This window comes from Alternaria triticimaculans (assembly GCF_023758025.1).
Source record: "Alternaria triticimaculans strain BMP 0046 chromosome Unknown scaffold_6, whole genome shotgun sequence".
Classification (NCBI taxonomy): Eukaryota; Fungi; Ascomycota; class Dothideomycetes; order Pleosporales; family Pleosporaceae; genus Alternaria; species Alternaria triticimaculans.
Window position 1 is genome coordinate 216,869 of NW_026055963.1, and position 25,425 is coordinate 242,293.

The 25,425-nt window shown below is 53.4% G+C and overlaps 7 protein-coding genes across 7 annotated transcripts; 5 read left to right on the plus strand and 2 right to left on the minus strand.

Annotated features, from left to right (window-relative positions):
- Positions 1–367: 367 nt before the first annotated feature.
- On the plus strand, positions 368–1,711 carry J4E78_004988 (uncharacterized protein; the record flags this gene model as incomplete). Its single annotated transcript, XM_049365612.1, has 1 exon — positions 368–1,711. One exon carries the CDS (start codon positions 368–370, stop codon positions 1,709–1,711), a length of 1,344 nt encoding a protein of 447 aa, XP_049222327.1.
- Positions 1,712–2,132: 421 nt separating this feature from the next.
- On the minus strand, positions 2,133–4,720 carry J4E78_004989 (uncharacterized protein; the record flags this gene model as incomplete). Its single annotated transcript, XM_049365613.1, has 3 exons — positions 2,133–2,752; positions 2,801–4,127; positions 4,295–4,720. 3 exons carry the CDS (start codon positions 4,718–4,720, stop codon positions 2,133–2,135), a joined length of 2,373 nt encoding a protein of 790 aa, XP_049222328.1.
- Positions 4,721–5,238: 518 nt separating this feature from the next.
- Positions 5,239–6,110, plus strand: J4E78_004990 (uncharacterized protein; the record flags this gene model as incomplete). Its single annotated transcript, XM_049365614.1, has 2 exons — positions 5,239–5,262; positions 5,313–6,110. The coding sequence occupies 2 exons, from the start codon at positions 5,239–5,241 to the stop codon at positions 6,108–6,110; spliced, it is 822 nt and encodes a 273-aa protein (XP_049222329.1).
- Positions 6,111–6,799: 689 nt separating this feature from the next.
- HIR1 (HIR complex subunit) lies at positions 6,800–10,179 on the plus strand (the record flags this gene model as incomplete). The annotated part of the gene is made up of 5 exons (XM_049365615.1): positions 6,800–6,836; positions 6,901–6,975; positions 7,046–7,261; positions 7,312–10,014; positions 10,073–10,179. The coding sequence occupies 5 exons, from the start codon at positions 6,800–6,802 to the stop codon at positions 10,177–10,179; spliced, it is 3,138 nt and encodes a 1,045-aa protein (XP_049222330.1).
- A 1,617-nt stretch (positions 10,180–11,796) lies between these two features.
- Positions 11,797–16,070, plus strand: J4E78_004992 (uncharacterized protein; the record flags this gene model as incomplete). The annotated part of the gene is made up of 5 exons (XM_049365616.1): positions 11,797–12,096; positions 12,147–13,902; positions 15,087–15,193; positions 15,248–15,428; positions 15,496–16,070. 5 exons carry the CDS (start codon positions 11,797–11,799, stop codon positions 16,068–16,070), a joined length of 2,919 nt encoding a protein of 972 aa, XP_049222331.1.
- Positions 16,071–16,453: 383 nt separating this feature from the next.
- Positions 16,454–18,094, minus strand: J4E78_004993 (uncharacterized protein; the record flags this gene model as incomplete). Its single annotated transcript, XM_049365617.1, has 3 exons — positions 16,454–17,208; positions 17,267–17,854; positions 17,914–18,094. The coding sequence occupies 3 exons, from the start codon at positions 18,092–18,094 to the stop codon at positions 16,454–16,456; spliced, it is 1,524 nt and encodes a 507-aa protein (XP_049222332.1).
- A 5,379-nt stretch (positions 18,095–23,473) lies between these two features.
- J4E78_004994 (uncharacterized protein) lies at positions 23,474–23,851 on the plus strand (the record flags this gene model as incomplete). Its single annotated transcript, XM_049365618.1, has 2 exons — positions 23,474–23,587; positions 23,651–23,851. The coding sequence occupies 2 exons, from the start codon at positions 23,474–23,476 to the stop codon at positions 23,849–23,851; spliced, it is 315 nt and encodes a 104-aa protein (XP_049222333.1).
- Positions 23,852–25,425: the final 1,574 nt, after the last annotated feature.

Genomic DNA, 25,425 nt, shown 5'->3' on the forward strand with positions numbered 1-25,425 from the left:
GATGCCAAGGCAACAGTCTACATAGCTCCGCTATTGGATCCCTAAAGGTTAACGCCTACTATGTCCGCGTTAACAGCGTTCGGAGAAGAGTTCGGAGAACACGGTCTCCGCCCCAATGTGCGAAAATGCCGTTCGGGGGAGCATCGTACTGCGCCGGCTTTGTGTAGCAACGATGATATAAAAAATGAAGATGCCTTGAAGGATAGTCCCGGCTATCATCTAGCTGGTGTCCTTGCCTTTCAAGCATATTGCCCACTCTCCTCTACCTACAAACCCCATTCTCTACTCCTACTGCGTTGTGCGTGCGTCCAAATACTAGCAATTCATCAAAGCAACTCTCTAGTCCTACCCAAACACCATCACAAAAATGACAACCTCACAACCCCACCCCCTAAACATCCTCATCCTCGGCGCCGGCGTCTGCGGCCCCCTCCTCGCCCTCATCCTCCAACGCAGCAACCCCACCCACACCATCACAATCCTAGAACGCTACCCCTCCCTCCGCACCGGGGGCCAGCAAATCGACCTAAAAGCGCACGGCATCCCCATCATGACCAAACTGGGTCTCCTCGAAACACTCCGGCCCTACTGTGTCCACGAGAGCGGCCTGGAATTCATTGACGGAAACGGCAAGTGCTTGATGCAGTTTGGTGTTACGGCTGCGGGGGAGAACCCGGGAAGGACGCTGACGAATGAGTTTGAGTTTATGAGGGGGGATTTTGTGAGGATGGTGTATGAGATCAGTCTCCAGGAGAGGGAAACACTGGATGAACAAGGGTATGGTGGGAGTTTGAAGTATGTTTTTGGGACGACTGTTACTGCACTCTCACCAGATCCATCGGCAAAGACAACGGAAGTGACTTTCTCCACGGGCTCAACATCGACATTCGACCTCGTCGTCGCCGCAGACGGCCAATCCTCACGAACGCGGCGTCTCGCCTTTGGTCAAGAAACCAGTGACGCGTCCTTCAAGTCCCTCAACATCCACGCTGCATACTACAACGTCCCGCGCCTGCCCTCAGAAAACAGCCTCGCGCGTATCTACTTCGGTCCGCAGAACCGCATGGTCATGACGCGCACGGGCGACCGTCCCGTGACGCAAGTCTACCTCTTCCTTTTGAACAACCGTGAAGAGCGGGCGAGTCGCATGAGGGGTACGTATAAGAAACCAGTGGATGAGCAGAAGGCTGTTTGGACCGAGGAATATGGCGATGCGGGGTGGGAGTGTCCGCGGTTCCTGAAGGGGTTGGAAGATGTGAAGGATTTCTACGCCACGGAGATCGGTCAAGTCAAGATGCCCAGCGGCGAGTTGTATAAAGACCGAGTCGTACTGCTCGGAGACGCGGGGTACTGTCCCTCTGCTTTTACGGGTATGGGAACAACACTATCTCTTATCGGCGCATATGTCCTCGCTGGCGAACTGGCGCGGTGTGGCAGTGATGTCGACGCGGCGCTGGAAGCGTACCAAGAGGAGATGAAGCAGCCGGTGGAGGAGTGTCAGGAACTGGGGCCGTTGGTGAAGGAATGGAGGTTCTTTCCGGAGTCGGCATGGGGAGTCTGGGCTGTGGGATGGGTGCTTTGGTCGATTTCGACGATGAGGGTGGACAAGGTGCTTGGGTGGCTTGCGGGGTGGCTGCCGGAGGGGAAGGAGAAGAGGTGGGAGTTGCCGGAGTATGAGAACTTGAACTTGAGGGCGCCGAAGATGGAGTGAGGCAGAGTGGGTGAAAGATGGATGTTGATGCCGTGGCAGGTGTTGTAAGGTTGTGGTGGGCGGAGTTTGTATAGTATGGATGCACTGCGATGCGATGATACCATCCCAACTCATGGCCAGGGTAGCAAAAAGATAGCCCAACTGGCAAAAAAGGTCAATAACATACAACAGCGGGGATTCGCTAGTGGTCACCCACCTAACTACTAATCCGCCGGTATCATGCTTGTATATGGCTGAGCGGACGGGAAGCCTAATTTTCATGATCCTATGGTCGTATGTGGAAGGTAAAGTGTTTTGGGATAAATATATCGTCAGTGTGTCTTTGGAGCAGCCCATGGTAATGAACGATGTAACACGACCGCCCCAGTAAGATATGCCCCATCGTACTCAAGAAGCTGATGCAGACGCGACACATAACGACTCATGTCTTCTTCTGCCCAGATAGTCTCTTCCTCGCTCTTTGCCATCTTGACTCACCGCCTCCGCGGTCTAACAGGCTGTCAATCACCTGTTGCATGTCCTTTCTTCTTTCTTCAAACCCCGTACTCCAGATTCCAGGGTGGTCAAAACGCTTTACGAACCCTTCCCACTTCTTTGCATCCAGCACGCCTAGCAAGCGAGAAGCATGTAGTAGCTCCTCTCTCAATAGCGTTAGGCCCCTGCCACGAACGTAGCTTACGAGATTGAACAGCACAGCGAACTCTAGAAAGCTGTTGATAGTGCCTTTGAGTTTCCGAGGCACGATGTCGTCGTATACAGTCGCGTATATCGTTGCGGTACGGCCGACTTCATCTAGGAACTTGACGGGGCAGATATTGAGCCGCTGTTCTAATCGCAGTGCGTACTCGACGCAAGATAGGAAGTGAGAGGTCTTGGTACTGGTGGTCCCGGCGAAAGTCTTGAATAGACCTAGTTGACCGTTGGCCCAGTGCCATTCAGGATCGAAAGCATCATGCCCGGTGTTGTCGAGTATGATGTTCCATATTCGTTGAGATCGGACAAAGTCTTTCGCAATGCGGTGTGTCCAGGTAACGTGAGACGCTATAGGTGGTGAGTTATAATCTGATCTATTATGAAATCTCGGCTTACTCTTCGATAGTCCAGAGCTTGCACTTCCATGCTGGCTCTCTGTCTCCAGAAATCCTCTGCATCGGGAAATTAGTCGATGATTCATCATTTCGAGACGCTCGGATATGTCATTGTCTGACAGCGGTCGAGCCTCGTTCCTCAATGCTGCGTCATCGTTGTTGCCGTCCGCAAACCATAGCTCGAGCAGAAGAGGCCGTGGTTTTATCGTCATCAGACGGAGGAGTTCCGACACGTGCTTCAGGTGTTCCGTATTCAGACGTCCGAGAAGCTTAGTGAATAGTTGCTCTAGTCCAGATGGTATTGTCTCGAGCCGAGCGACAAGACTGACCATGCGGGCCGTAGGTGGCAGATCATCAAGTAATAGTTGCACCACGATGTGTGCCCAGAGAAAGACGCCGGCTGCCTTCTTAGCTATACCTTTGACCAATTCAGTAGCGCGACCGTGGTCCGTTCTGCTGAGCTTGACGTATGCTTGCGACTTTGCCAATAAGGCCGTGACGTAGTTAAAAATATCCTGGCGATTCAGACGCTCAAGACGTAGACAAGGCTTGCCTACTAATGCGCGAAGAAGCTCTGGCGACGACCGGCTGGCAACGCAAACCTTGACATGTTGATATCTGGCTATGTCTTTGATCAATTGAATAATTTCTTTCAAGCCACCTTCGACTTCGTCTAGGCCATCGATTGCGAAGAAAAACAATCTTGATTCGCTAGTCGTGGACATCATTGTTATGAAGGCCTGACGCAACTCAAGCCAAGTGAAAGGATGTCTACCTCCACCCGAAGCAAGGAATTGTTGCCAGCGACGATCAAAGACTTGGATCAGCGTCTCCGTGTCGCCTTTGAGCGCAGAGTGAAGCAAGGTTTGCAGAAGCCCCATACGCGATCTTTGCATGTCATTGCCCAGACTTGAGAAGAAAAAGCTCCCTTTGACGAGTGTCTTTCCTTTGGCCGAGGCGCGTAGATGAGCGGTGGTGCAACGGTGACTAGACACGAATTTCATCAGCGTACTCTTCCCAGTACCCGACTTGCCACTGATCCAATATGTGTTACTACAACTTGCTGCGGTGAGCCACCGAGGAAAGGAGTCGAAGTCATCAGGGGCGAGCTGTTCGGGACTCGCATCGAATATCCATTGCGAGGTTCCTGGGTGCGCAATAGGAATCGCCTTGTGTCGATCGTGCATGCCAGTGAAATGCAACCGCGCCAACATCAAGCTGGCGAAACGGCGTTCGATATCATTGCTTACGACGGAAGTCTCGAATGTATCTGAAAACGCCGAGACATCAACCGTCTCCGTAGTCTTCCAATCGTGATGCGCGATTGACTGGAGCAGGAATGTGTCAGATCCTGTAGTTCCATCCGCCGGAATCCGTATTTTCTCTGAATAAACTGAATGCCTTTGAATCGCATACTGCCTATGATCTGGGTCAATGTGTGATCGCACTGGTGACATCTCACTGACCGGAGCGAGGCAAGCAGAGCGACATCTACTTGCTTACGAATAGAGCCAAGTTTATCCGCAAGATCACATATCGTCTTCTGACTGTAGTACAAGTTCAGAATGCTGCGTAGTCCTTGTGCAAGTACCGTCTCCTTGTCCACGGCATTGTCGCGCTTCGCTTGGTCCAGTGTGGCCTGTAAGATCTTCGCCACTCCCCCGCCATCTTTCGCCAATGCATTCAGACGCGCATCTGCAGTTTCCTGATCAGGGGATATATGAGACTTGTAGTATGCGCGTCGTGCCTTCTCAAGTTGTTGTGATAAGTTGCCGAGATTAGCGATGGCGTCATCGAGCAGTGTAGCCTCTCCTAGGGTGGTGCTGGTGGATTTGTATACTTTGCCCACCTTGTCCTTTTGGATCACTTTCCTCGCAAAGTTGACAAGTTGTATAACCGCTGAAGCCAGTGACACAGCCATCTGAGGCTTCGTGGAAGTGCGGGGTGTCACAGAGGGACATTGTCTATACGATCAGACAAGATAGAGAGCGACGGCTAAGGCGGCAGAAGAATGTGTTCACGCGCTTCGCTAAGGCGTCTGGCATCCTTTAGCTCAGCCATGTTGGTGTAGTCGACCAGTCAGTACGTAGGAAGGGCGTGATGATAACAAGGGCTTGCTTTCTGCTGCTACCCGGTATCCCTCAAGCAAATCTGAACTCTTCCTAGTCATCTCAATGACGTGCAAGGATCTGATGGCGGGGGCATGGTCTGCTAAACATGGAAACTCGAGTCGAAAACTGCGACCAAGAAGGAAATAGGCTAGAAGACATGTGAAGAGCGATTAGGGTTTGGGGGTGGAGAGCGGTGAAAGACCCGCAGCCGTGGTTCACGCTATGCGAACTCGTTTTCTCTAGCCTTGCGGACCGCCGAGGTGCACCGTGCGCCAGGTAAGCTTTCCCCGACTGTCGCTGGTTGCACGTCCGTCCACAACGAGCGACCATGGCCGAGTACTGGAAGTCAACGGTAAGTAGGACTAAACCTGATAAGCGCGTCATACACTAACTAAGCTACAGCCAAAATACTGGTGCAAGTTCTGCTCCACGTTTGTGAAGGACACCAAATTCGAACGCGCGCAACACGAAGCGACCGGCCGCCACCAAGGCAACATACAGCGCAGTCTCAAGGGACTCCACCGCGAGCAAGAGAACGAAAAGCGCAACCAGGCTCGCGCACAGGCAGAGGTCGCACGTCTAAATGGTCTCGTGCCATCTGCATCCACACCCTCCGTCGCAACCGGCGTAGGCGGCAAACCTACATACGAGAAGAAGCCACAGCAGAAGGCAACAGTAGATGACAGGAAGCGACAATGGGAGCAGTTGGCAGCCATGGGCGTGGCGCTTCCTGCGGCTGCAAGAGGCGATATGGCGATAGCAGGTGAATGGAAGACGGTCAAGGAGGAAGTCGTGGGAGAAGTGACAGGAGATGGAGAGTTCAAGGCGACGTCGTTGAACAAGGGCGTACGGAAGAGGCAACTTGACGAGGATGAAGAGGAGCGGGAGGCTGCTGGTGAGCTGATCACAAAACGGAAGGGCTGGGGGCATACCTACAAGAGTTTCCCAGGCAGCAAGGGCGGCGACGACGATATCGAGAGTTTACTTGGGAAGAAGAAGCCACAAGCCGAAGTGAAGAAAGAAGACCAGGAGGATGGAGTGAAAGCCGAAGTTGAAGAAGACATCGGCACGAACACCCTTCAGGATATACCCACGGCCGAGGAGGCGGAGGCTAAGGCTGCTGAGACTGTTGTCAAGACGGAAGAGGACGCGCCAGCTGCTCCGGTTGTGGTGTTCAAGAAGAGGAAGAAGGCGAAATGAACGACATCACCAGTGATACAACCCATAGCATCTGCACCAACCGCTCACGCTGCTACCCATCTCGTCCTGGGCCTTGCCTATCTCAGCTCCAACTTGGACTACAGTCGAGAGTAGACTTTCGCAACAAGCCCGCGGAATTTTCAAATGAGTTTTGCCGGTGAGGATGCGCATGCGCATGCCGCAGGATACCATGACCATCCACCACAAGGGTCCGAATGACCACCTAGATGAATAAGCTGATTAGGGAAGAGCTGCATGTAGCTAGTGTAGTACTATTTTCAGGTGTCTTTGTGAAGGAGCAACCAATGGCAGAGCTGGGTGTGCAAGCAGCACTTGAGACTTGTCCAGGGCTGCCTCTCAGGGAATCAGAGGGATCAAGGTGAAGGAACACCAGGTTCACTGTATTATCACAAACACATGCCATACTCCAAATGCACTTGATGTTTGATTCCCTACAACCATGAGCCGCTCGTTTAACATCCACTTCCCGATCGGCGCATGCACCTAAACCTTAAACCCCTGCCCAAACGTCTGCCAAGTAGCGTCAACCGCGAGATCGCGTCGCCAACACCAGACAACTGTCGCGCTGCACCACGACGTGCGCCTCAACCACCGCACCCAGCACTCCCAATAATCCTTTCATGGTCGCGTAATAGCATGATTCAACTGCTAGCGACACCTACGCGACCATGCATCTCATTAAACCACAGTGGTTAACTCATCCTGGTGGGTGCATCCGCGCATGCATGCCCTTTTGCACTAGCATCTTGCTGACATGAATCTCTATTAGGCGAACAGAAAGACTTTGAAGTATACAGCTGCCACGTTTCCCCTGATGGATCGCGCCTGGCCACGGCCGCCGGAGGTTCGTCAACCCACCCTCGATTCCGACGAGATGCGACGCACCTCAGAATTAAGCTAACACGCATCTGTAGACGGCTATGTACGTGTCTGGTCTACCGAGGCCATTCTAAATTCCAACGACCCCTCGTATACGAAGCCGAAGCAGCTCGCGGCTGTCAGCAACCACTCCGGCACCATCCATGCGGTCCGCTTCTCTTCCAACGGCAAATACCTGGCATCTGGCGCAGACGACAAGATAGTGTGTGTCTATGCGCTCGACAAGAATGCGCCGACGCATACAGCATTTGGTGGGTATACGTTGGGCAGGTACAAGGGACGTAGGCTGATGGCATTACAGGATCGAACGAACCGCCGCCCGTCGAGAATTGGCGCGTCATTCGTCGCCTCATAGGACACGACAACGACGTACAAGATTTGGGCTGGTCATTTGACTCGTCAATATTGGTGTCGGTAGGGTTGGACTCGAAAGTGGTAGTCTGGTCTGGGCATTCTTTCGAAAAGCTGAAGACGCTATCAAACCACCAGAGCCACGTCAAGGGCATAACATTTGACCCCGCCAACAAATACTTCGCTACGGCTAGCGATGACCGCACTATCAAAGTTTACCGATTCAACTCCCCGCCCCCGAACGCCTCGCAGCAAGACCAGGTCAACAACTTCGTCCTGGACCACACCATAACCGCACCCTTCCAAACTTCCCCACTCACCACATACTTCCGCCGCTGCTCGTGGTCACCCGACGGCGCACACATCGCTGCTGCAAACGCTACAAATGGACCAGTCAGCTCCGTCGCTATTCTTGCGCGTGGAACGTGGGATGGAGATATCAGTCTGGTCGGCCACGAAGGGCCTGTCGAAGTAACCTCATTCTCTCCAAGGCTTTTCTACCGGGATGAGCCACGGCCAGAGAAAGACGGAACCATTAACCAGCAGACGGTTACTATTGTCGCTTGCGCTGGACAAGACAAATGCCTGAGTGTGTGGAATACGAGCTTCCCCAGGCCGTTCATGTGCTCGCAAGAGTTGGCCAGCAAATCCATCTCCGACTTGGCATGGTCACCAAACGGAGAGACGCTATACGCAACGAGCTTGGACGGCAGCATAATGACTCTTGTTTTCGAACCCGGAGAACTCGGCTACCCAGCGACATTCGCGGAAAACGAAAAGACACTCGCTAAGTTCGGTGCCGGAAGAAGAGTTGGTATCATTGAGGGCACAGACGCGCTACTTCTGGAAGAGAGCAGTAAGAGTGGGGAGCTGAAGGGTGTTCAAGGAAGGATGGGTGCACTGATGGGCGATGGAGGTGCCGTTCAGCCACCGACTATCACGAACGGCACCAACGGCGTCACTCCCTCGACAACCCTCACCAACGGATCGGGCGCCGCAGCACCACCACAGGCCCCGGCTGAGCCACCCCCAGACGTGAGAGTCGAGAAGCTCAAGCAAAGAGTGACTGTCACCAAGGATGGCAAGAAGCGCATAGCACCTATGCTCATGTCATCTTCGTCTGGCGTTGGCGAGTCTTCGTTACCTCAAACACAGCTCCTTTCTGCGACAACAACGTCAGGCGGCAGGAGTGACAATCCCCACAACATTTTAGACCTTTCAAAGCCGTACGACGGTTTCCCGAGAGGCGGACTTGCTTCCATGCTGATCGGGAACAAGCGGAAATTCGCCGAGATCGAAGGCGATGAGGACCGGCAAGTGGAGAAAAGACTGGCAGGTTCGGTGAAGCCTGGAGGCGCAGCAATCGTGATAAACAGTGAAAATGGTCTTGTTCCTCCCGCTGCTGCAGCTGCTAAGAACAACGAAATGACAGAGCCTCCAAAAGTCCTAAGACCGGCCATCGTCAACCCTTCCATGGCCCTCGCTCAAGTGCGGTTAGCCGTGCCGAAAGTGAGAAGCGTCATCGTGCGAACTATGGACGGCAGCGAGCCACCGCAGAGTGGTGTCGACGCCAACACAGGCAAAGCGGAAATACCAGACACGGTCGTTCTAGAAGCGCGCAATGCCAGCGGGCCTTCGCGGACGGGACGGCCACAAGACCACGACCCTACGCGGTTGACATGCACCAGCAAAGGACAGTCACTATGGCAAGACTTCTTACCAAAGGCTGTGCTCTTAGTGACCGGCAACACAAATTTATTCGCAGCAGCATGTGAGGACGGATCAGTATACGCATGGACGCCAGCCGGCCGACGGACGCTCAACGCCATGGTTCTCGAAGCTCAACCAGTAATCATGGACTGCCGCGGCTGGTGGCTAATGTGCATAACAGCAGTCGGCATGTGCTACGTCTGGAATCTCAAGACCATGTCTGCACCCCACCCACCCATCTCCCTAGCACCCATCCTCGATGTCGCAGCCTACGCCCAAGGACCCCATCTCACCCGCTCCCCCGGCATCGTCTTCGCACGTCTGAACTCAGCAGGTCGGATAACAGTAGCCATGTCCAACGGCGAGGGCTACGCCTACAACCCCGACATGTACATCTGGCAACGCATATCCGAGCCCTGGTGGGGCGTTACAAGTCAGTATTGGAACTCCACCGATTCCTCCGTCGGCAACATCCGCTCTTCGAAAGACAAGAACGCCGCGCCGAAAGAAAAAGACGACCAAGTCTCCATGGAAAACATCTCAGCAGGCATCATCCCCGCGCTCGAGCGCAACACAACAAACCAATCCCTTCTCCAAGGCCGCGCCTTCCACCTCCAGCGCCTCATCAAGATCCTCGTATCTGCAGAAGGCTACGAGACCTTTGAGAGCTCGGCCAGTGTTGCTCATCTTGAGAACCGTGTCGCTGCTGCACGCACATTGGGTGCGAGGGAAGAATTCAAAATCTACCTCACCATGTACGTCAAGCGTCTCGGCGCCGAAGGTCTCAAAGGCAAGATCGAAGAGCTCCTGCGCAGTCTTATGGGTAGTCTCGTGTCGGAAGAGGAAGAAGGTACCGACGAGCAAGACGAAGCGATGAAAGAACCCGAGGAGATTTGTGGCTGGAAGAGGGAGGAGTTGCTCAAGGAAGCTGTGTTGATTCTAGGTAAGTTTCTCGTCTTCCCTACTATGCCGCAAATCCAGTATGCTAACCTCCCACGCAGGCAAACACCGCGACCTCCAGCGTATAACAGTACCCTACGCCCGCCTCCTCGGTATCGTAGCCGAGGGCCAGCGTCAAGACGACCAGGCTATGATCACGGATATGTAGCCGTCCTCTCTTCTCTCTCTCTCATTTGTCGATTCACTTCATCTTTTGTACTAAAAGCATCACTATGGCGACTAAGAGGTGGCTTGAGCGACCGGTTTTACACGTTCAGGCGTCCATCGGCGTTGCTGGTAAAGATGGGAATCGTATGTGTTTTTGCTTTTTTTGTTTGGAAAGGGAAAGGAGTGGATATCACGTAATTGTAGAACATTTCTTGGCGGCGAATGGGACTGACAGTAGTCTGGAAGCGAGTGCGAACGAGCGTAGTTGTAGGGTATGGGGGAGGTGAGGATGGCGTGGCGGGTCTGATCGTGTCTGTGTGGACGGGCATGAAGCGTTTTGTTAGTTGTTCGTGTCACGTTGCGCAGGCACATCGACATATAGCTCCCTCACTGTCAACCCTTTTTTCTCCTCGCTACTTCCCATTTTCCCAATTCCCCTCCCAACATCTCTCGCAAACATAAACTCAGATCTAAACCCCCTCTCCTCACGTCACAGTTCTACTCCAAAGCCTCGCTCGCTCCACCGACCACCCCTCCCCTTCAACCTCCGTCTTTACAACCTGCACAATGCGCTCAGCCAAGACATGATACTGCTCTGGATCCCAGAGTCCTTCGCGGGGCAGGTTGCAAGAGAGTAATGCGATGGCTTCGCGGTGGGTGGCAGAGTGGCGGCAGCGGAGGGCTGTGAAGTATCAAGCGGGGACTAGAGACGTGTCGAACGTGAAGTTCGCTGCGGCGTTCACACGGTAGGCCTGTGGGCGCGAGGGTATTGCGAAGGTCATGGCGGTTATAAGGCGGGTAGCGTGGTAGATGATGGACTCGTTACGAGATACGCACCACGAACGAGCATCTGGTCACTCATCGCGATGCAGTCCGATCGCCGAATGAGCCCGGTCACCCTTTGCCTCCATCACATCAACCGTGAACGCGCACTTCCCCACTCCTAGGTTCATACCGGGGCCTGGCTTCGATGCATAAGGATGCACGTTGTAGTCGGTTCCTTGTATCTGGGGGCGTGCGGGCGTATTTCGTACAATAGGCCGTTTAGCGATTGGCTGTGAGACCAGGCTCGAGCGCTCATTGCGGGGCGGCCAACGGCTGCCGAGATGCGATTCGTGCCAACGTCGGCTTGTTAGGTGAAATGTACCTGAACGCGCCCCACTTCGCTGTCATGCCGAGTAGATCTTCTTCTCTGTTCTCTTCTCTGTCTTCCACGCTCAAGCCCGATGGGTGTTCTCGCGGGGACAACCTTGGCTGCGTACGTACATTGGGGATGGGATGTTCGGTAACGGTGGTTTGACCCACTTGGTACGACATACGAGCGGGACGGAAAGATCCGACGGTTCTGACGGTTTTGGATGATGGCTGGGAACGTCGCGGGCGCAGCACGGCGGTGAGAACGGCGAGCTGGAGCTTTTACCAGAGTAATATCGGAGATTGCATCACCAAGCTTCTTGGTGGGTAGTCGTATTTCGGACAGGATGAAAAAGACTGACGATCTCTAACGTATACTTAGGTATGTGATAACCGCTCTACTTTTCGTCGCATTAGTCTACATTCACTTCATTCGTTTCCTTACTACATTCGTTCAGTCCTTATCGAGGACTTCCACCATATCATGGGTTTCTCTCAACTGGCCCTGCTGGCTTGCCTGACAGTCGCAGAAGCGGCAACAACACCAAGATCCCAGTCACTGCATCTTGTGCACCGAGCAAACGACAGCCTGCCGGCGATATTCGGTTCAAATGGCACCACTACCCTCAAAGGGACTACTACGACTCCGGGCGTCGTTGTCCTTGACTACGGGGCTAACGTCGAAGGCCGTCCCACTTTCGAAGTCCTTTCCGCTACCGGCGACACGTCTGGTCTAGAGATCACGTATAGCGAGACTAGAGCGGTACTGGACAGTTTCTACACCGTAAGTCTTACGCCGCAAGTGCTTGAAACGCATACTGATTCATGTTGCAGAGCGACGGTCCAATCGCTTTGGCCGCAGCTATGGACACCTACAGAGTCAATCAGTACAATGTCACTGGGCCTATGATACATACCAATCGACTCATACAGGGTGGCTTCAGATACCAGAAGCTCAATCTCTCGACAACAGGCGAACTGGTCTTGAAGAACGTGGGTGTGAGGCCTACGATTGCGAACATACCCCTTGATCAACTACCGGGCTACTTTGAGACCTCGGACGAGGATCTCAATCGGATTTGGAAGGTTGGAGCGCGGACGGTTCAATTGAATGACATTCCTGCGCACTCCATTCCGGCGTTCTGGCAGGTCTCCTCCGAAGGTTCTCTGGTAGAGAGCCAGGCACCTCAAGTTCTGTCAGGCGGTGCCGCTGCTGGGTTGATGAGTTATCAGCTTGCATTCGAGGTCAAGCCTATTACCAAAGGATTTGGATTCTCTGTACTGGCCGACACTCTCAACTCCGGAATCTACATCTTCTGCAACATTGCCAACGGATCGATCTCAGCACACTTCGGATCTACAGAGGACTCTCCTCCACTTGCATTCGTAGAACTGCCAGCGAACATAACCCTTGGTAGCTGGCACAAAGTGGAAGCCACTGTGGATACGACTAGCATCGTGGTATCTTTCAACAAGGTTCCCGTTCTACAATTTTCGCAGACTTCTGCATTTTTCGGATCTTTTGGATTGGGCGCGTCATTCGGCCACTCTGCCGTTTTCCGCAACTTGACTGCTACGACTCTGACGGGCCAATCGATCTATTCCGCATCTTTGACAGATGAGGCTTTCCTGCCAGACTTTCTCATGGGCACAAACCCGCACGACACAACTGTCGACGGCTCGAAACGCGACCGTATTGCGTATGCAGGCGATCTGGACATTGCGCTCGTGTCCTCGCTGTCGAGTACCAATGGCATCAGTTACATCAAAGGCACGCTCGATCTTCTCGGTTCCTTCCAACTGACCCCAGGATTCTTCGCACCCACAGCAAAGATCCAACAAGAGCCACGTTCCACCCCGGTCGATGCCAATGTCACTGGTCTGATTGGCTACTCTTTCAACCTCCTCACCGCAGCTGCAAACTTCTACATGCGCACCGGCGATGTCGATATGCCAAAGAAATGGGCACCCAAAGCCGTACGCATGTTGGACTGGGCACACTCTCAACTTCTGCCCGAAAGCGGGTTGTTGAACATCACCAACCCTGCCTTGGGCGGCGACTGGAATTACTACGATCCGTCACAGGCGGGTGTTGTTACCAAGTTCAACATGGTCTACGCATACGCACTCCAGGAGTGCATCAGACTCCTTGCAGACGGTGGCATCGACACCGAGCCATACACTACCCGCCTCGATGCTCTGCGCATCGCGATCGACCAGAACCTTTGGTCGGATGAACTCAACGCCTACTACCTCTCCCAGTCCATCAACAACAGCTTCGCACAGGACTCGAATGCCCTGGCCATTCTCGCTGGCGTGACCAGGTTCAACCACACGTCATCCCGCGTTCTGAGCACCCTCCGTCAGCTTTCAACACCAAAAGGCCCTCTCGCTTTCTCGAACGGAACTATCGCAGCAGGGTTCTCAGAGTTCATCAGCCCCTATGCAAGCGCCTATCACCTTCGTGCCGCATTCGAGGCCAACGACAGCGAGACGACCATGGATCTGCTCAAAAGCCTATGGGCGCCAATGGCCAACCCGCAGGGAGCTAACTACACCGGATGCTTCTGGGAGACCTTGGACGCAGCTGGTGCGCCTGCACTGGGGAGGGGAACTAGCCTCTGCCACGGTTGGGCTGCAGGTCCCACTGGGGAGCTGAGCGATCATGTCTTGGGGGTGAAGCCTGTAGCTCCAGGGTACGCCGAATGGCGAGTCGCTCCTGTTACGCTTGACTTGACGTGGGCTAGGGGCAGAGTCCCCGTGCCGGGCGGTGAGATCTCCGTCGCTTGGACTGCTACAAGGGGTGTTATAACTAGGTTGGAAGTGATGAGCCCCAATTGTACTTCGGGCACGGTTGTCCTACCTCTGTCGTCGCAGAAAGGATATGTTGGAGGTGCTTTTAAGGTAAATGGGGAGGTTGTGGCGAGAAACGCGACATTCAAAGTTGCAGGGGGGAAGCCTTTTGTTCTCACACACGATGTCTAGCCTCCGTAGTGTGGTTCAGTCCTGTTGCCAAAACTCTGGGCGTTGGTTGAGTGCGAAGGTTGTACAGAATTGTATATGTAATCAAAATTCTGATCCGACTCAGACTTGACTAGAACTCCTGTGAAGCAAGCCCATCGCAACGCGATGTTTTCCAGCTGAAAGAAAGACTAATCGTTAGTCTATTGACTGTACCAGAACTGCATTTGCGGCTGGTGCTTCTACATCGATTCGGGTAAGCAGGGTCTTCTTTGAGTTTAGGTATGAGGAAGCTTGAGATAATAAGGTTGTTTTTCGTCACACTTTACGCGACGTTTTCTGGTGTCTGTTGGTAAGCTCCGGCAATGCCATCGCGGAGTGCGATGAGGATAAGTGATGCGATAGCCATACCGCGTCGATGTTGATGACACGAGATGGATGGCTCCACAAAATCCGGCAGGGCGTCGTATCCGCCGCAACTCAAACGCCCTTGACTCATCTCTTCATGAAGGATGTTCACGCCAACACGCTCAAAAGCCACTTTTTATGCTGCAATGCATCGTCGGCATCTCTTTAAAAGACATCTTCTCAAGATCGTGACGTGTAAAAGCAGGAAAGGTGTCTTGCCGTTCCCCATCAACCCGCATCACCTAGCGCGTCCCAGTGTGGGGTAAACCTCTCCACGCGGCAGTACCCCTCCCGTACCTACAAAAGCCATGACGATACCACACGCCCTACGAAGAGCCACAACATTAAACATCCACCAAGCAAAACCCCACGCAGTCTTCACAAGTCGTGTTCCCTTCTTCCCAGGAAACAAGCCATTCGCATCTTATCCCCGCAACATGAACACCCTGCAAGAAGCAAGCCGGGTATACAAGGCGTTCCAGAAAGGAGGCCCGACTTTCGGAGGATGGCAGGTAAACAACACACAACGCGAAGTCGACTCGATGTCAAGGCTGATGCTGTGACAGATGCTTCCAGGCACGAACCACGCGCGGGCAATTGCCCGTTCAGGCGTTGATTGGATATGCGTCGACACCGAGCACGGCAACATCAACGACAGCCAAATGCACGAAGCCGTAACCGCCATCGCCCACGCGGGCGTAAGCCCCCTCGTTCGCATCGCCGCCAACGAACCGTGGATGGTAAAACGTAAGTTACCCTTTTCCACCTTCTCCTCCATTCCAAAGTCTCCAAGCGGAATCTAACACCACCCCAGGCGCCCTCGACAGCGGCGCCCACGGCGTCATAGTCCCGCTCATCTACACCGTCGACGACGCCAAAAAACTCGTTTCCTCCGCTAAGTTCCCGCCAGAAGGAACGCGCGGCTTCGGCTCACCGCTACCAACACAGTGCTTCTCAAACGAACCACTAACGTACTACTTGCGCCACGCAAACACTTCGCTCCTTACCATTGTACAGATAGAAACCGCGTCGGCGCTGGCCTGCTGCCGTGAAATTGCCGCCTTGCCCGGTGTCGACTGTTTGCTGATCGGGCCCTTTGATCTCGGCAACAACATTGGTCATCCTATTTTGACTCCACAGATGGATAAGGAGTTGGAGGAGGCGATTGAGACGATCAAGGAGGCGGCGCATGCGGAGGGGAAGAAGGTGGCTATGTATTGTAACTCGGGAGAGGATGCGAGGGGGTATGTGGAGAGGGGGTTTGATATGGTAAGTGTGTTGACGGATCAGATGGGGATTACGGGGGCGTTTGAGCGGAGTTTGGGGGTTGCGAGTGGGAAGGTGGAGGGGAGTGGGGTCAAGGGGGTTAAGGGGTATGATGGCAGGTAGGGGCGGAAGTAAGCCTGGAAGAACGGATGGTGTTCGCCTGGCCAAAACTTCAATAGTTGTCGACTCAAATGAACATCCATGTATTATGCGGGACTATATTGAAGCTTCCTTGGGGGTTGCAGACGGGAGGGCCGAGGGGAGTGGGACCAAGGGTTATAATGGCGAGTGGATGCGGAAGTGGTATGGTAAGATGATCTTCTCCTAATTGGCTTTCTATATGACACGCATCTGACTATGTATCAAAGTATCGATGAATACATGGGTGAAATTGCATTAGATGGCAGGACGGATGTAGCAGATATCTTTCGAGGCATACGGAGAGCGTAACATACAGCCGCCAGACATGAGTTGTCATGGAGCTAACGTACCACTCACATACTCGACTAAGTTTCATTTGAGCGAATCGCTCCATGTCTAACGATTTGTCGCGTTGTTCTGATAGGAGACGGTGTGATGTGGTATCGAAGCGCTCCATCCACGTAGAACTTTGACGGTATCCGCTGGCGGAGGACATTAATTTCCCAGTCGTTATACCATTGCTCTTCAGTCCAGTCCCTGCGTTCGATAGAGAACACATCCTGATCCCACGGCTCATGCACCTCTCCTTCGTATTTGACGACTGATGTGCCTGCCACGATGTCTCGAATCGTTTCCGCGAAATTGCTAGGAAGAGACCAGAAGTCCTCGTAATACCGGAGGAGAGGCCGGGGATGAAGGTCGGTTCCGTTTAGCCTGCACTGCTCAAGACGCGCCTCCTGTGTGGCTGCAGCATATAGCAATAGTCTCCACATCTCCGATGTTTCTTGTGTCGATCCGTCAATGACCAGGGTAAAAGAGCGAGGGGGCATCCCGCGGGAAGGCAGACTCAAGGCTTCCTCAATCCAAGGTATAAGTAGTCTGAAGCAATCCTCAACGAATAGCCACTGAAACATTTGCTCGCGGGCAACGGGGCATTGGAATTCTTCTGGAAAGACATTGGCAACCAGGCTGATGCGCCGTTCTACGCGGAGTTCTGGATTCTCGCGACAGAATGGTATCAAGCCCTCAGCATGGCATTCAGATCGAGACACTGCTTTGAAGTCTTCGTTGAGCACTATCGTGCGCATGTTGTGCCTTCTCTCTGGTGACATTTGTCTCACTGTAAAAGTTAGCGGGTGTTCGCAGTATGCGTTCAAGCCGCGTCATTTGCGACTCACAGAAATCTATCGCAATAGATGCGGCAGAAAAGAACCATCGCTCCTTAGCTGCTTTTATGTGCGTATTCAGATCCGGAAAGTAGAAGGTGCCTTCGTCGTTAGTTGGAAGCTGAGTGTCCGTGTCGCCCGGGACGCAGAGAAGAGCCTCCAGCTTAGCCAATTCAGCATCGTCTGGAAGGGACCAAGGCTCGGGGTTCCAGGAATACACATCATACAGCGCACCTTCTACGAAGATGTTGCTTTGTGTATAGTTTGCTGCCCAGTCGATAGGGCATTGTCCCACGCCAAATAGACCACGGGTAAGTCTAACAAAGTCTGCGCGATTGCGATCCTTTGCGCATACCAAAGCATACTGCAGTGCGTGTGCGAATGCGCTTTCAGAGAGTTCATGATCCTCCTCGTCCCCAGAGAAGCCCTCGGTCGCTTCCAGTTTGTCGACTTGTTCAACCACTGATTGCCGCAACGGTATATCGAACCATCTCTTGACCGTAGGGAAGCGAGTATACAGTTCGTGTAAGTCGTCAGGCTGTAGCAGCTCAAACACCTTGATTAACATTCGTCGCTTCTGTCGTTCAACGAGTCTCAACACTACAGGTATATAGCGTTAGTGACGATAGGGCACGGTTAGATGCTAGTGGGCAACTTACTACACTTGAAACGACCTGCACGTGAGCGTACGCCCATATATGAAAGGTCTTCATCATATGAATGATGTGTCTTGAATTGGAGTTTTCGGAAGACAATGTGCTTAAGCTCTTCGTGTGCAATTCGGCAAGTGATCATCAGACCCAGATGGACCGCTTGTCTTGGCTCGACCGTGTAGAGCATCTTGCCAGTCTCGCTATCGTAATGATAGCCGTCTCGGCCGAGAGAATAGTAAGCGTAGATAGCATCTCGAACTTCTCGAGGCAGGCGAAAGAGGGGTGATTGTAGTTGTGCGGAGTAATAGTTTGTCCGTGGCGCAGTCATAAACGGAAACCCGTTCCAGTGGGCGAATTTCTTAGACGCCATAAGGGGAAACAATATGAAAGACAGGAGAGAGATATCGGGTGTATATATATGGTGACTGTAGAGCAATCTCCTTTTAAAAGAAGGCGGTGCGTGACTGCGATGAAGGACCATGGTTCGCGCAAGCAACAGACTACCGCGGATTGGCTAAGCGAGAGCCGCCCGTACTCCTCGCGGTGACTCTGACGGTGACTCTGACGGTGACTCACCAGCGCTACTCAACGAACCATCCACTGCATGATCTTTACAGTCTTATGCGTTCATCTTATGCAAACCATATCACGACGTGCAACAAAGCATAGCGTTTGGCAGAGGGAGCTCTTTCTTTATTGCCGCAGTGCGGCTACGCTAACTCCGCCACCCTTATCTCCGATGACGCGCGCTCTCACGCGCGACACCACCTCATCGTCGCCCACCACCGTCGCTCACCACCGTCGCTCACCATCGTCGCCCGCTTGGCTAGCACCCGCCGTCCGGACTGAAAGATCTCTCACTGTCAGCCTGATTCTTCCGCCATCCCCCACCACATCCTTGACTCTCCACCACCGACTGCTCCACACCCGAGCCCAGACGCCGCTCAACATCAGCTGACTTACCTCACGATCCCGAGGTCTCCTCGCGATAGACCTTCACTTTCACCCTCACCAACCGTCCCGCGCCGGCGCCCAGATGACACCCAGTGCCCGTTGGCACCCCGCATCGATCGATCTCAAGGCTCCGGTAGCCCGCGTGCGTCGACCGCCGCGCCGATGAGAGCATTGCGCAAGCGCTGCGACTTTCGCATACGACTGTTTGTTATGGGAATAATCGTGTGTTGCATTGGCTCTGCTCATGCTCTCAAAAGAGTGGAACAGGTTCGTAGCCCTCGCCGACGGACAGGCTGCAACTTGAGGACCGCCCTGCGCACGTTAGCAGCAAGGCGCCTACCCAACACGGTTGAGTAGAACTTAGCTTCGACCTGTTTACAGAAAAGAGTGCACCTACTGGAGGAGGATGAACTACATGCTCGCTCCGTACAACGTGCGGGTGCTGATCCCGACGGACGCATAGGCTGCTTTGTGCTGTTAGTCTAACTCATCTCTAATGTAGTTGGCGAGTAGTCAAGTTGGTAAGGACGATTCTAGTAGTATAAATGATGTAAATAATATCTGAAACTTCGTACTGGATGAAGGCGAATGGATTGCACCTCGAGGTGAGTTGGGAAGGCTGGTGTATCACAGTGGGTAGGTATAGAGTGGCGAACGCACCTTGAAGGACGACACCAAGGAAGATGTGGAACATAGGATGTACGCTAGACGATAGAACGTATGAACATTTTATCGTGGATGAAACGTTTATAGCGTGTGTGACGTGTATTAGGCAGGTAAAGGATGATTCGCTACGGAAGTACAGCTATGCTACAAAGCCTCGTGGTTTCTGACGACATTGCATGCTTTCACAAACATTTGAGGGAATTGGTTATCAGAGGGGTTTAGATTTATTATCGGGCTGGCTCTAAGATTCGTGAAAGTGTTCTCATGGCTCCGGGCTTAACGTTTCGTTACCGTTTTCCATTGCCTGTCTCAACGCCGAGTGCTAGGTATCTTTGGAAGTATGTTCAAGGACATACTGGGATATAAGACGTTGGTATGACCATCCATCCACCACTGCTCATCGGTCCAATTCATGCGCTCATGAAAGAAGACGTCAGAATCCCAGACGTCGCCCACATCCCCGCCTTCCAACCTGACAAAGGATGTACCTTCCGTAATTTCCCGTATTATCTTGGAGAAGTTTTCTGGGAAGGTCGGAATGGAGTTATACTGTGGAGAATGGGGTCTTGGGGGCATCGGACGTCCTTTTCGTTGGTGTAGCTCATAGGTCGCTTCTTGCAAAGCTGCGGCATGTTTGAAGACTTGCCAGAAGTCTGACCCGCCATAGATCACTAGAGTAAAGGATTGAGCAGGCATCCCAAGCGTTGACAACTCCAAAGCTGCTTCTATCCAGAGCATCGTCTCCTGAAAGCACCCTGACATGTCCCAGACGTCGCCCCGATCCGAGAAGGGGTATCGCGAGGCAGATATCGCGAGACGTCTTTCTATCTGAAGCTTGGGATTCTCACGGCAGAAGGGTATAAGTCCACGCGCATGATGCTCAGGACGTGAGGCAGCCATCTTAGTTTCGTTGAGTATGATCGTATGCATATTATCTCTCTTCTGTCGCGGGAGCTTTTGCACTGAGCGTGTTAGTGAAACGATTCGGGATGCTGAGCAAGGGCAGGATCTGTGTGAGCGTTGAGAGTCCAAACAGTTACTTACAGAAGTCGATCGCGATGGAGGCTGCGGAGAAACACCAAAGTCGGTAAAGATTTGAACGCTTAAGATGATCCGCTACATCCGAAAAGTAGAATGTTCCATCATCGGTTATTGGTAACCGGGTATCTGTATTCCCTGGCATGCAGATGAGCGCCTCAAGTTTGGAAAGCTCGTCGTCGTTCGGTAGACTCCACGAGTTGGGATGCCAAGAGAATATGTCGTACAGGGCGCCCTCGATAAAGAGATTGTTGTTACACGACATGATAAGTTCGATGAGGAGTGGGCACCTGCCTATGCCAAATACAGTGCAAGCAAGTTTTGCGAACCTGGGCGGATTACGATTCTTCGCTAGGATGAGAATGTGTTGAAGTGCGTCGCTGAACGATAGTGAAGCGAGGCGTTCGCGACTATCCTCCGTCCTGTTGAATTGATCTGCCCGAACCGCGACTGTCGGGGCGAGCATGCAAGATTAGCGTACCTTCCGCATGCTCTTCGCACATCTACAGCTTACCTGAGTGCATCAAACATCGCTTGAACCATCCTTGAACCGATGAAAATCGCTCATGCAGATCAAGCCAGTCTTCATCCTGCAGCAGTTCGGCAACTTTGATGAGCATCCGTCGCTTTTGGCGGTCCACATATCTCAGTACTATAATAGTTCGTGTTAGTGCAAAATTAACACTTCAGGCTCATAACATCACTTACAGCACTGAAACCGCCCAGCTCGAGAAGCAAGCCCTAGAAAAGCCTGCCCATCATCTTGTGAAAGATGGGGGCTGAACTGTACCTTACGGAAAGCGCAGTTCTTGAGCTCTTCAGCAGCGATGCGGCACGAAATCATGAGACCAAGGCGAACAATGCGCTTAGGCTCTGATGATGGTGGTTGCTCGAGCATTTTCTCGGTCTCACTGTCGTAATGGTAGCCATGGTCATGTTCTCCTAGAAGGTAGTATCCATATATGATATCCCGAATCTCGCGGGACAGTCGGAAGAATGGTGATTGTGTTTGACCAGAGTAGTATTTCGTTCTCGGGGCGGTCATAAACGGGAAACTGTTCCAGTGGGCGAACTTTCTGGTCGCCATGATTGCCCCAATGTAGAGATGGGGCAAGGAGACTTTATATCGTCCTGCATGGCGGAGGCCGCAGGGTATGACTGTACTCGTAGATGGGAACACAGACCGTGGGTCGTCGCCTTGAAGGCCTCTGGTTCCCAACAAACAAGCGATCGTTGATTGGCTTACGCTGGTCCGTGCTGCCTGGCGTGACTCAGCCAATACGTCACTGTTCGGGCTGCTCTCATTGACGAGCCATGTAGGCACATTCTCCTTCAGGCTACGGCGTCACACACATATCAGTTCACGTTGTTCACAGCATGGTAGTGGTAATTGCCAGATGGAGCGCCGACTGCGATTGATGAAGTGCCACTGCGCTAGCTCCGCCCCGCTCCGCCCTCGGCCCGGAGTACGCGTCCAACATGTCGCGCTCAGCGAAACCGACTCCACGTCTCCCACCATCTCCCCAGCAAACCCAACATCCACCCCACACCCGCGCAGCGCCTGTCGCATGGTCCGAAAGACGTCTGAACGTCTGGCAAGACCCGGCGTCGATCCGTCTCGCATCCGCAGCTCTTCGTCTCCACCAACTATCCAACACCCGGCGACGCGTCTGGCGCGGGATGTGCCCATCTTGCCACGACCACCACTCCACCTCCACCCACTGCCTCATGCCTCGCGCAATGACACCCAACGCCTGGTGGCGTAGGCTACCGCGCCCTCGCTCTCACTGTTCACCTTCACCGACCGCCTCATGCCCGCGCTGAGACGACTGCCGAACACGCAGCGACGTCCCGCATTCGACCATCTCACATCCTCGGCTCTGTTGCCTCCCTCCCACAGGCCATAGACCACACTCTTGACTCTATGTCACTGCTCTTCGCCTGCGTCCTTCGCCCCTCGTCCGCGCCGAAGCGGCCTGCGCCAGGCAGCGATGCCGTGTCCTCAACGCTCTCCTCCTCCCGATCGCGACGTCGACGTCGGTATTGCGCATGCGATGCGGCTCATGCGATGCGGCTCATGCGGAGAGCCGATCGCTCGGTAGCTCACGGGCTTCGCGTGTTGTTACAATTGGCTCTGCTCACACTCTCGAAAGAGCGGAACAGGTTCGTAGCCCTCGCCGCGCACAGGCTGCAACTCGGAGGACCGCCCGGCTCGACCTACGTTGGTTAGCGCGAGCCCACCCACCATTGGTGGGTGGAGGGTTGACAGTGTATTATACTTGCGATTTCTCTCATTCGTGAGAGTATCTTTTCGTCAAGGTCGTCGATGTTGCGGAAGTCGTGAGTGGCTCGTTCTGGGAGCTGCGTGTCAGCTTCGTTCTTCATCACCAGGCTCCTTGTTGGCACTGACTCGCTCTGCGTCATCGCAGTACCATGGGGTGAAGTGGATGGCAACCATGGGATGGAATCGCCGCACACAGATGTGAGTCAAAGAGGAGGAAATATAAAAGGCTGCGTGCTGTTAGTCGACATGCCGTCATGGTGGAACGAAGGCGCATACCGACTGCGGTGGGTGTTGCTTCTTGAAGACACAACACACGCACAACTGTTCGTCAGCAACATCATCAAAATCCTTCAGCCCGCAGCGCTTACCCATGGCCACCAATATGATCGCCGTCTTCTACGCAAACACCTGGCTCGCCTTCAACAGCAAATCGCCGCCGCCCGGCATCTGCGCGTGTTAGAAAGGTCCACCTCTTATTGTCGCCAAACTCACCTCTTTACGACTCCCAGCTTCCTTGGAGTCCGCCGTCGCGATGGAGAAGGCAGCAAGATTACAAGCTGCCTATCACCGACAGGTCGTCGTCTTCGGAAGCGGTGCTCCTCCCAGGGCTTGGCTGCGCGCCAAATGGTTGCGCAATGCCCCTGCGTAGTGTTAGCGCTGATACCGCTGGCTGATTCTGCTAAGCAGATTGTGTCGGGCTCGTACAGGAGTATGGTCTCGTCCTCAACGAGCATCAAGGTATGTAGATGCATGCGCTGAGGATGCCGATGTGGATGTGAATGTAGCTGACGTCTACTCAAGGTTAGCACAGTCAAGCACCGCATTGGACTGGCATCAGCCATACTCATAGGCGTGAACCAGGCAGCCAAGGACTTCTTGATCGCCGAGAGGGCAGCGGTATCAAATCTCGTCCAGCGACTTCGACTGCCTGGCGTTCAGCCCACTCAAGCAGAGCAGAACATCCTGAACAGTCAGTTCACGGATGCGGACCGACTACAATAATCAAGTTAGCTATGCTCGCTCTTCGCTCCAGAGTTGCTGGACTTACAAGGCGCGGATGTCAGCCATCCTGGCAGGTTACAAGATCGTCATGCTTCGGAGCTGTTAGTTACGTCTTCTTGCCAAACGATTGATTGCGGGGTTTGCACAGGAAGCGATGTGACCATCACTGAGCCTAGAGCATACAGCCTCGGACGAGCAGCGTTGAGAGACCGCACCCGCTGCTATAAGTCTAAGGCAGTAGCACTAAGGCTCTTCATATTTGTGCTGCGCTTCCGAGAGGGTATTACAGAAGCAGAATAGGGTACAGCTACTTACGAGGATGAGGATGAGGATGCGTAGGGGGGGTGTTGCAGCGATAGCTAGGTAGCTATCATGAGCAATGGGTCGTTCAGTTGATCGTTCAGATCGTCCAGGTCGTCTAGTGCCAGTACATTGAATGTAAAGTCTAAGGAAGGAAAGGATTGATTCTGCTAAGGAAGTATTTCAAGACTATGGTACTCTAACACCATGACAGGCGCGCCGTTCTCGGTCTCAGCCAACGAGAACTACGCCTCAAGTCATATACATACGAGCGGAAAGAACACCAGGTCTATCCAAACTCAACGCGTATACCAAACTGATGCAATCATCGAGCCCAAGGCCCACCATTCCACACATCAATCATCGTCACACGCCCATCGACTACCACATACTCCAACAGCCTCTCCAAATCCATCGATATTAGCATGAAAACAAGCCATCGATGATAATCAACGCCGCAATAACGACCGCGTGTCTTCTCACTCGTCGTTCTCATCCTGGTTCAGCAGATCCATCAAGTGCGTCCTGGTCCACTCCAGCTGGTCGATAGGAAAGTGTGCCAGAGCAAATTTGACCACGAGTGCAGGCGCCTTCACTATGATGTCGCGCCTCATATCCGCTTTGCTCTTGATCGAAGGAACTGTAGCAAAGACCTCGTCGTACAGTGCCTCACGCTCCATCTGCAGCGTAGGACAATAGTGTAGGAGGTGAGTGATCGTCTCATACCTGCCCTTGATGTGCCGACACCTCCGACAGTACGAATCGTCCATCTTGGATCCACAGAGCTCGCGTCGATGGTGAAGAAGACCGATGTACTCGGAGCGGAGGGCGAAGAGAAGGGAGTCGTAAGGCCTCTTGAGACCACGGTACCGCTTCAGGCCCTGGCCGTTCCACTTCTGCCGTAGAGCCGGAGGGATGATTCTCTTAGGGTCGTTCTTCACCAAAGCGTCATACTTCCTCTGGCGCCAATGGTTGAAGTGGCTCTTGACGACCCGGCGCGAGAACTTCTTGGATGTGACTTTGAGTCTGAGCTTCAGTCGCTGAGCCGTTGAATCGATGGGTTGATCAGATTCGTCTTCTGCATCTGGCAGGTCACCCATCGTTCGGCGGAACTCGTCCAAGGCAGCGACACCGTCTTGCGACAGGGGGCCTTCAATGCCGTCGTCCGGGATGGTAGCGCCTTCTTGCTCGTCTTCTTCCTCAATGTAACGCATGGCGGCTTGCCTCCACTCCGCCGCCCGCTGTTCCATTAACTGGCTCGGTGAAAGAAAGTC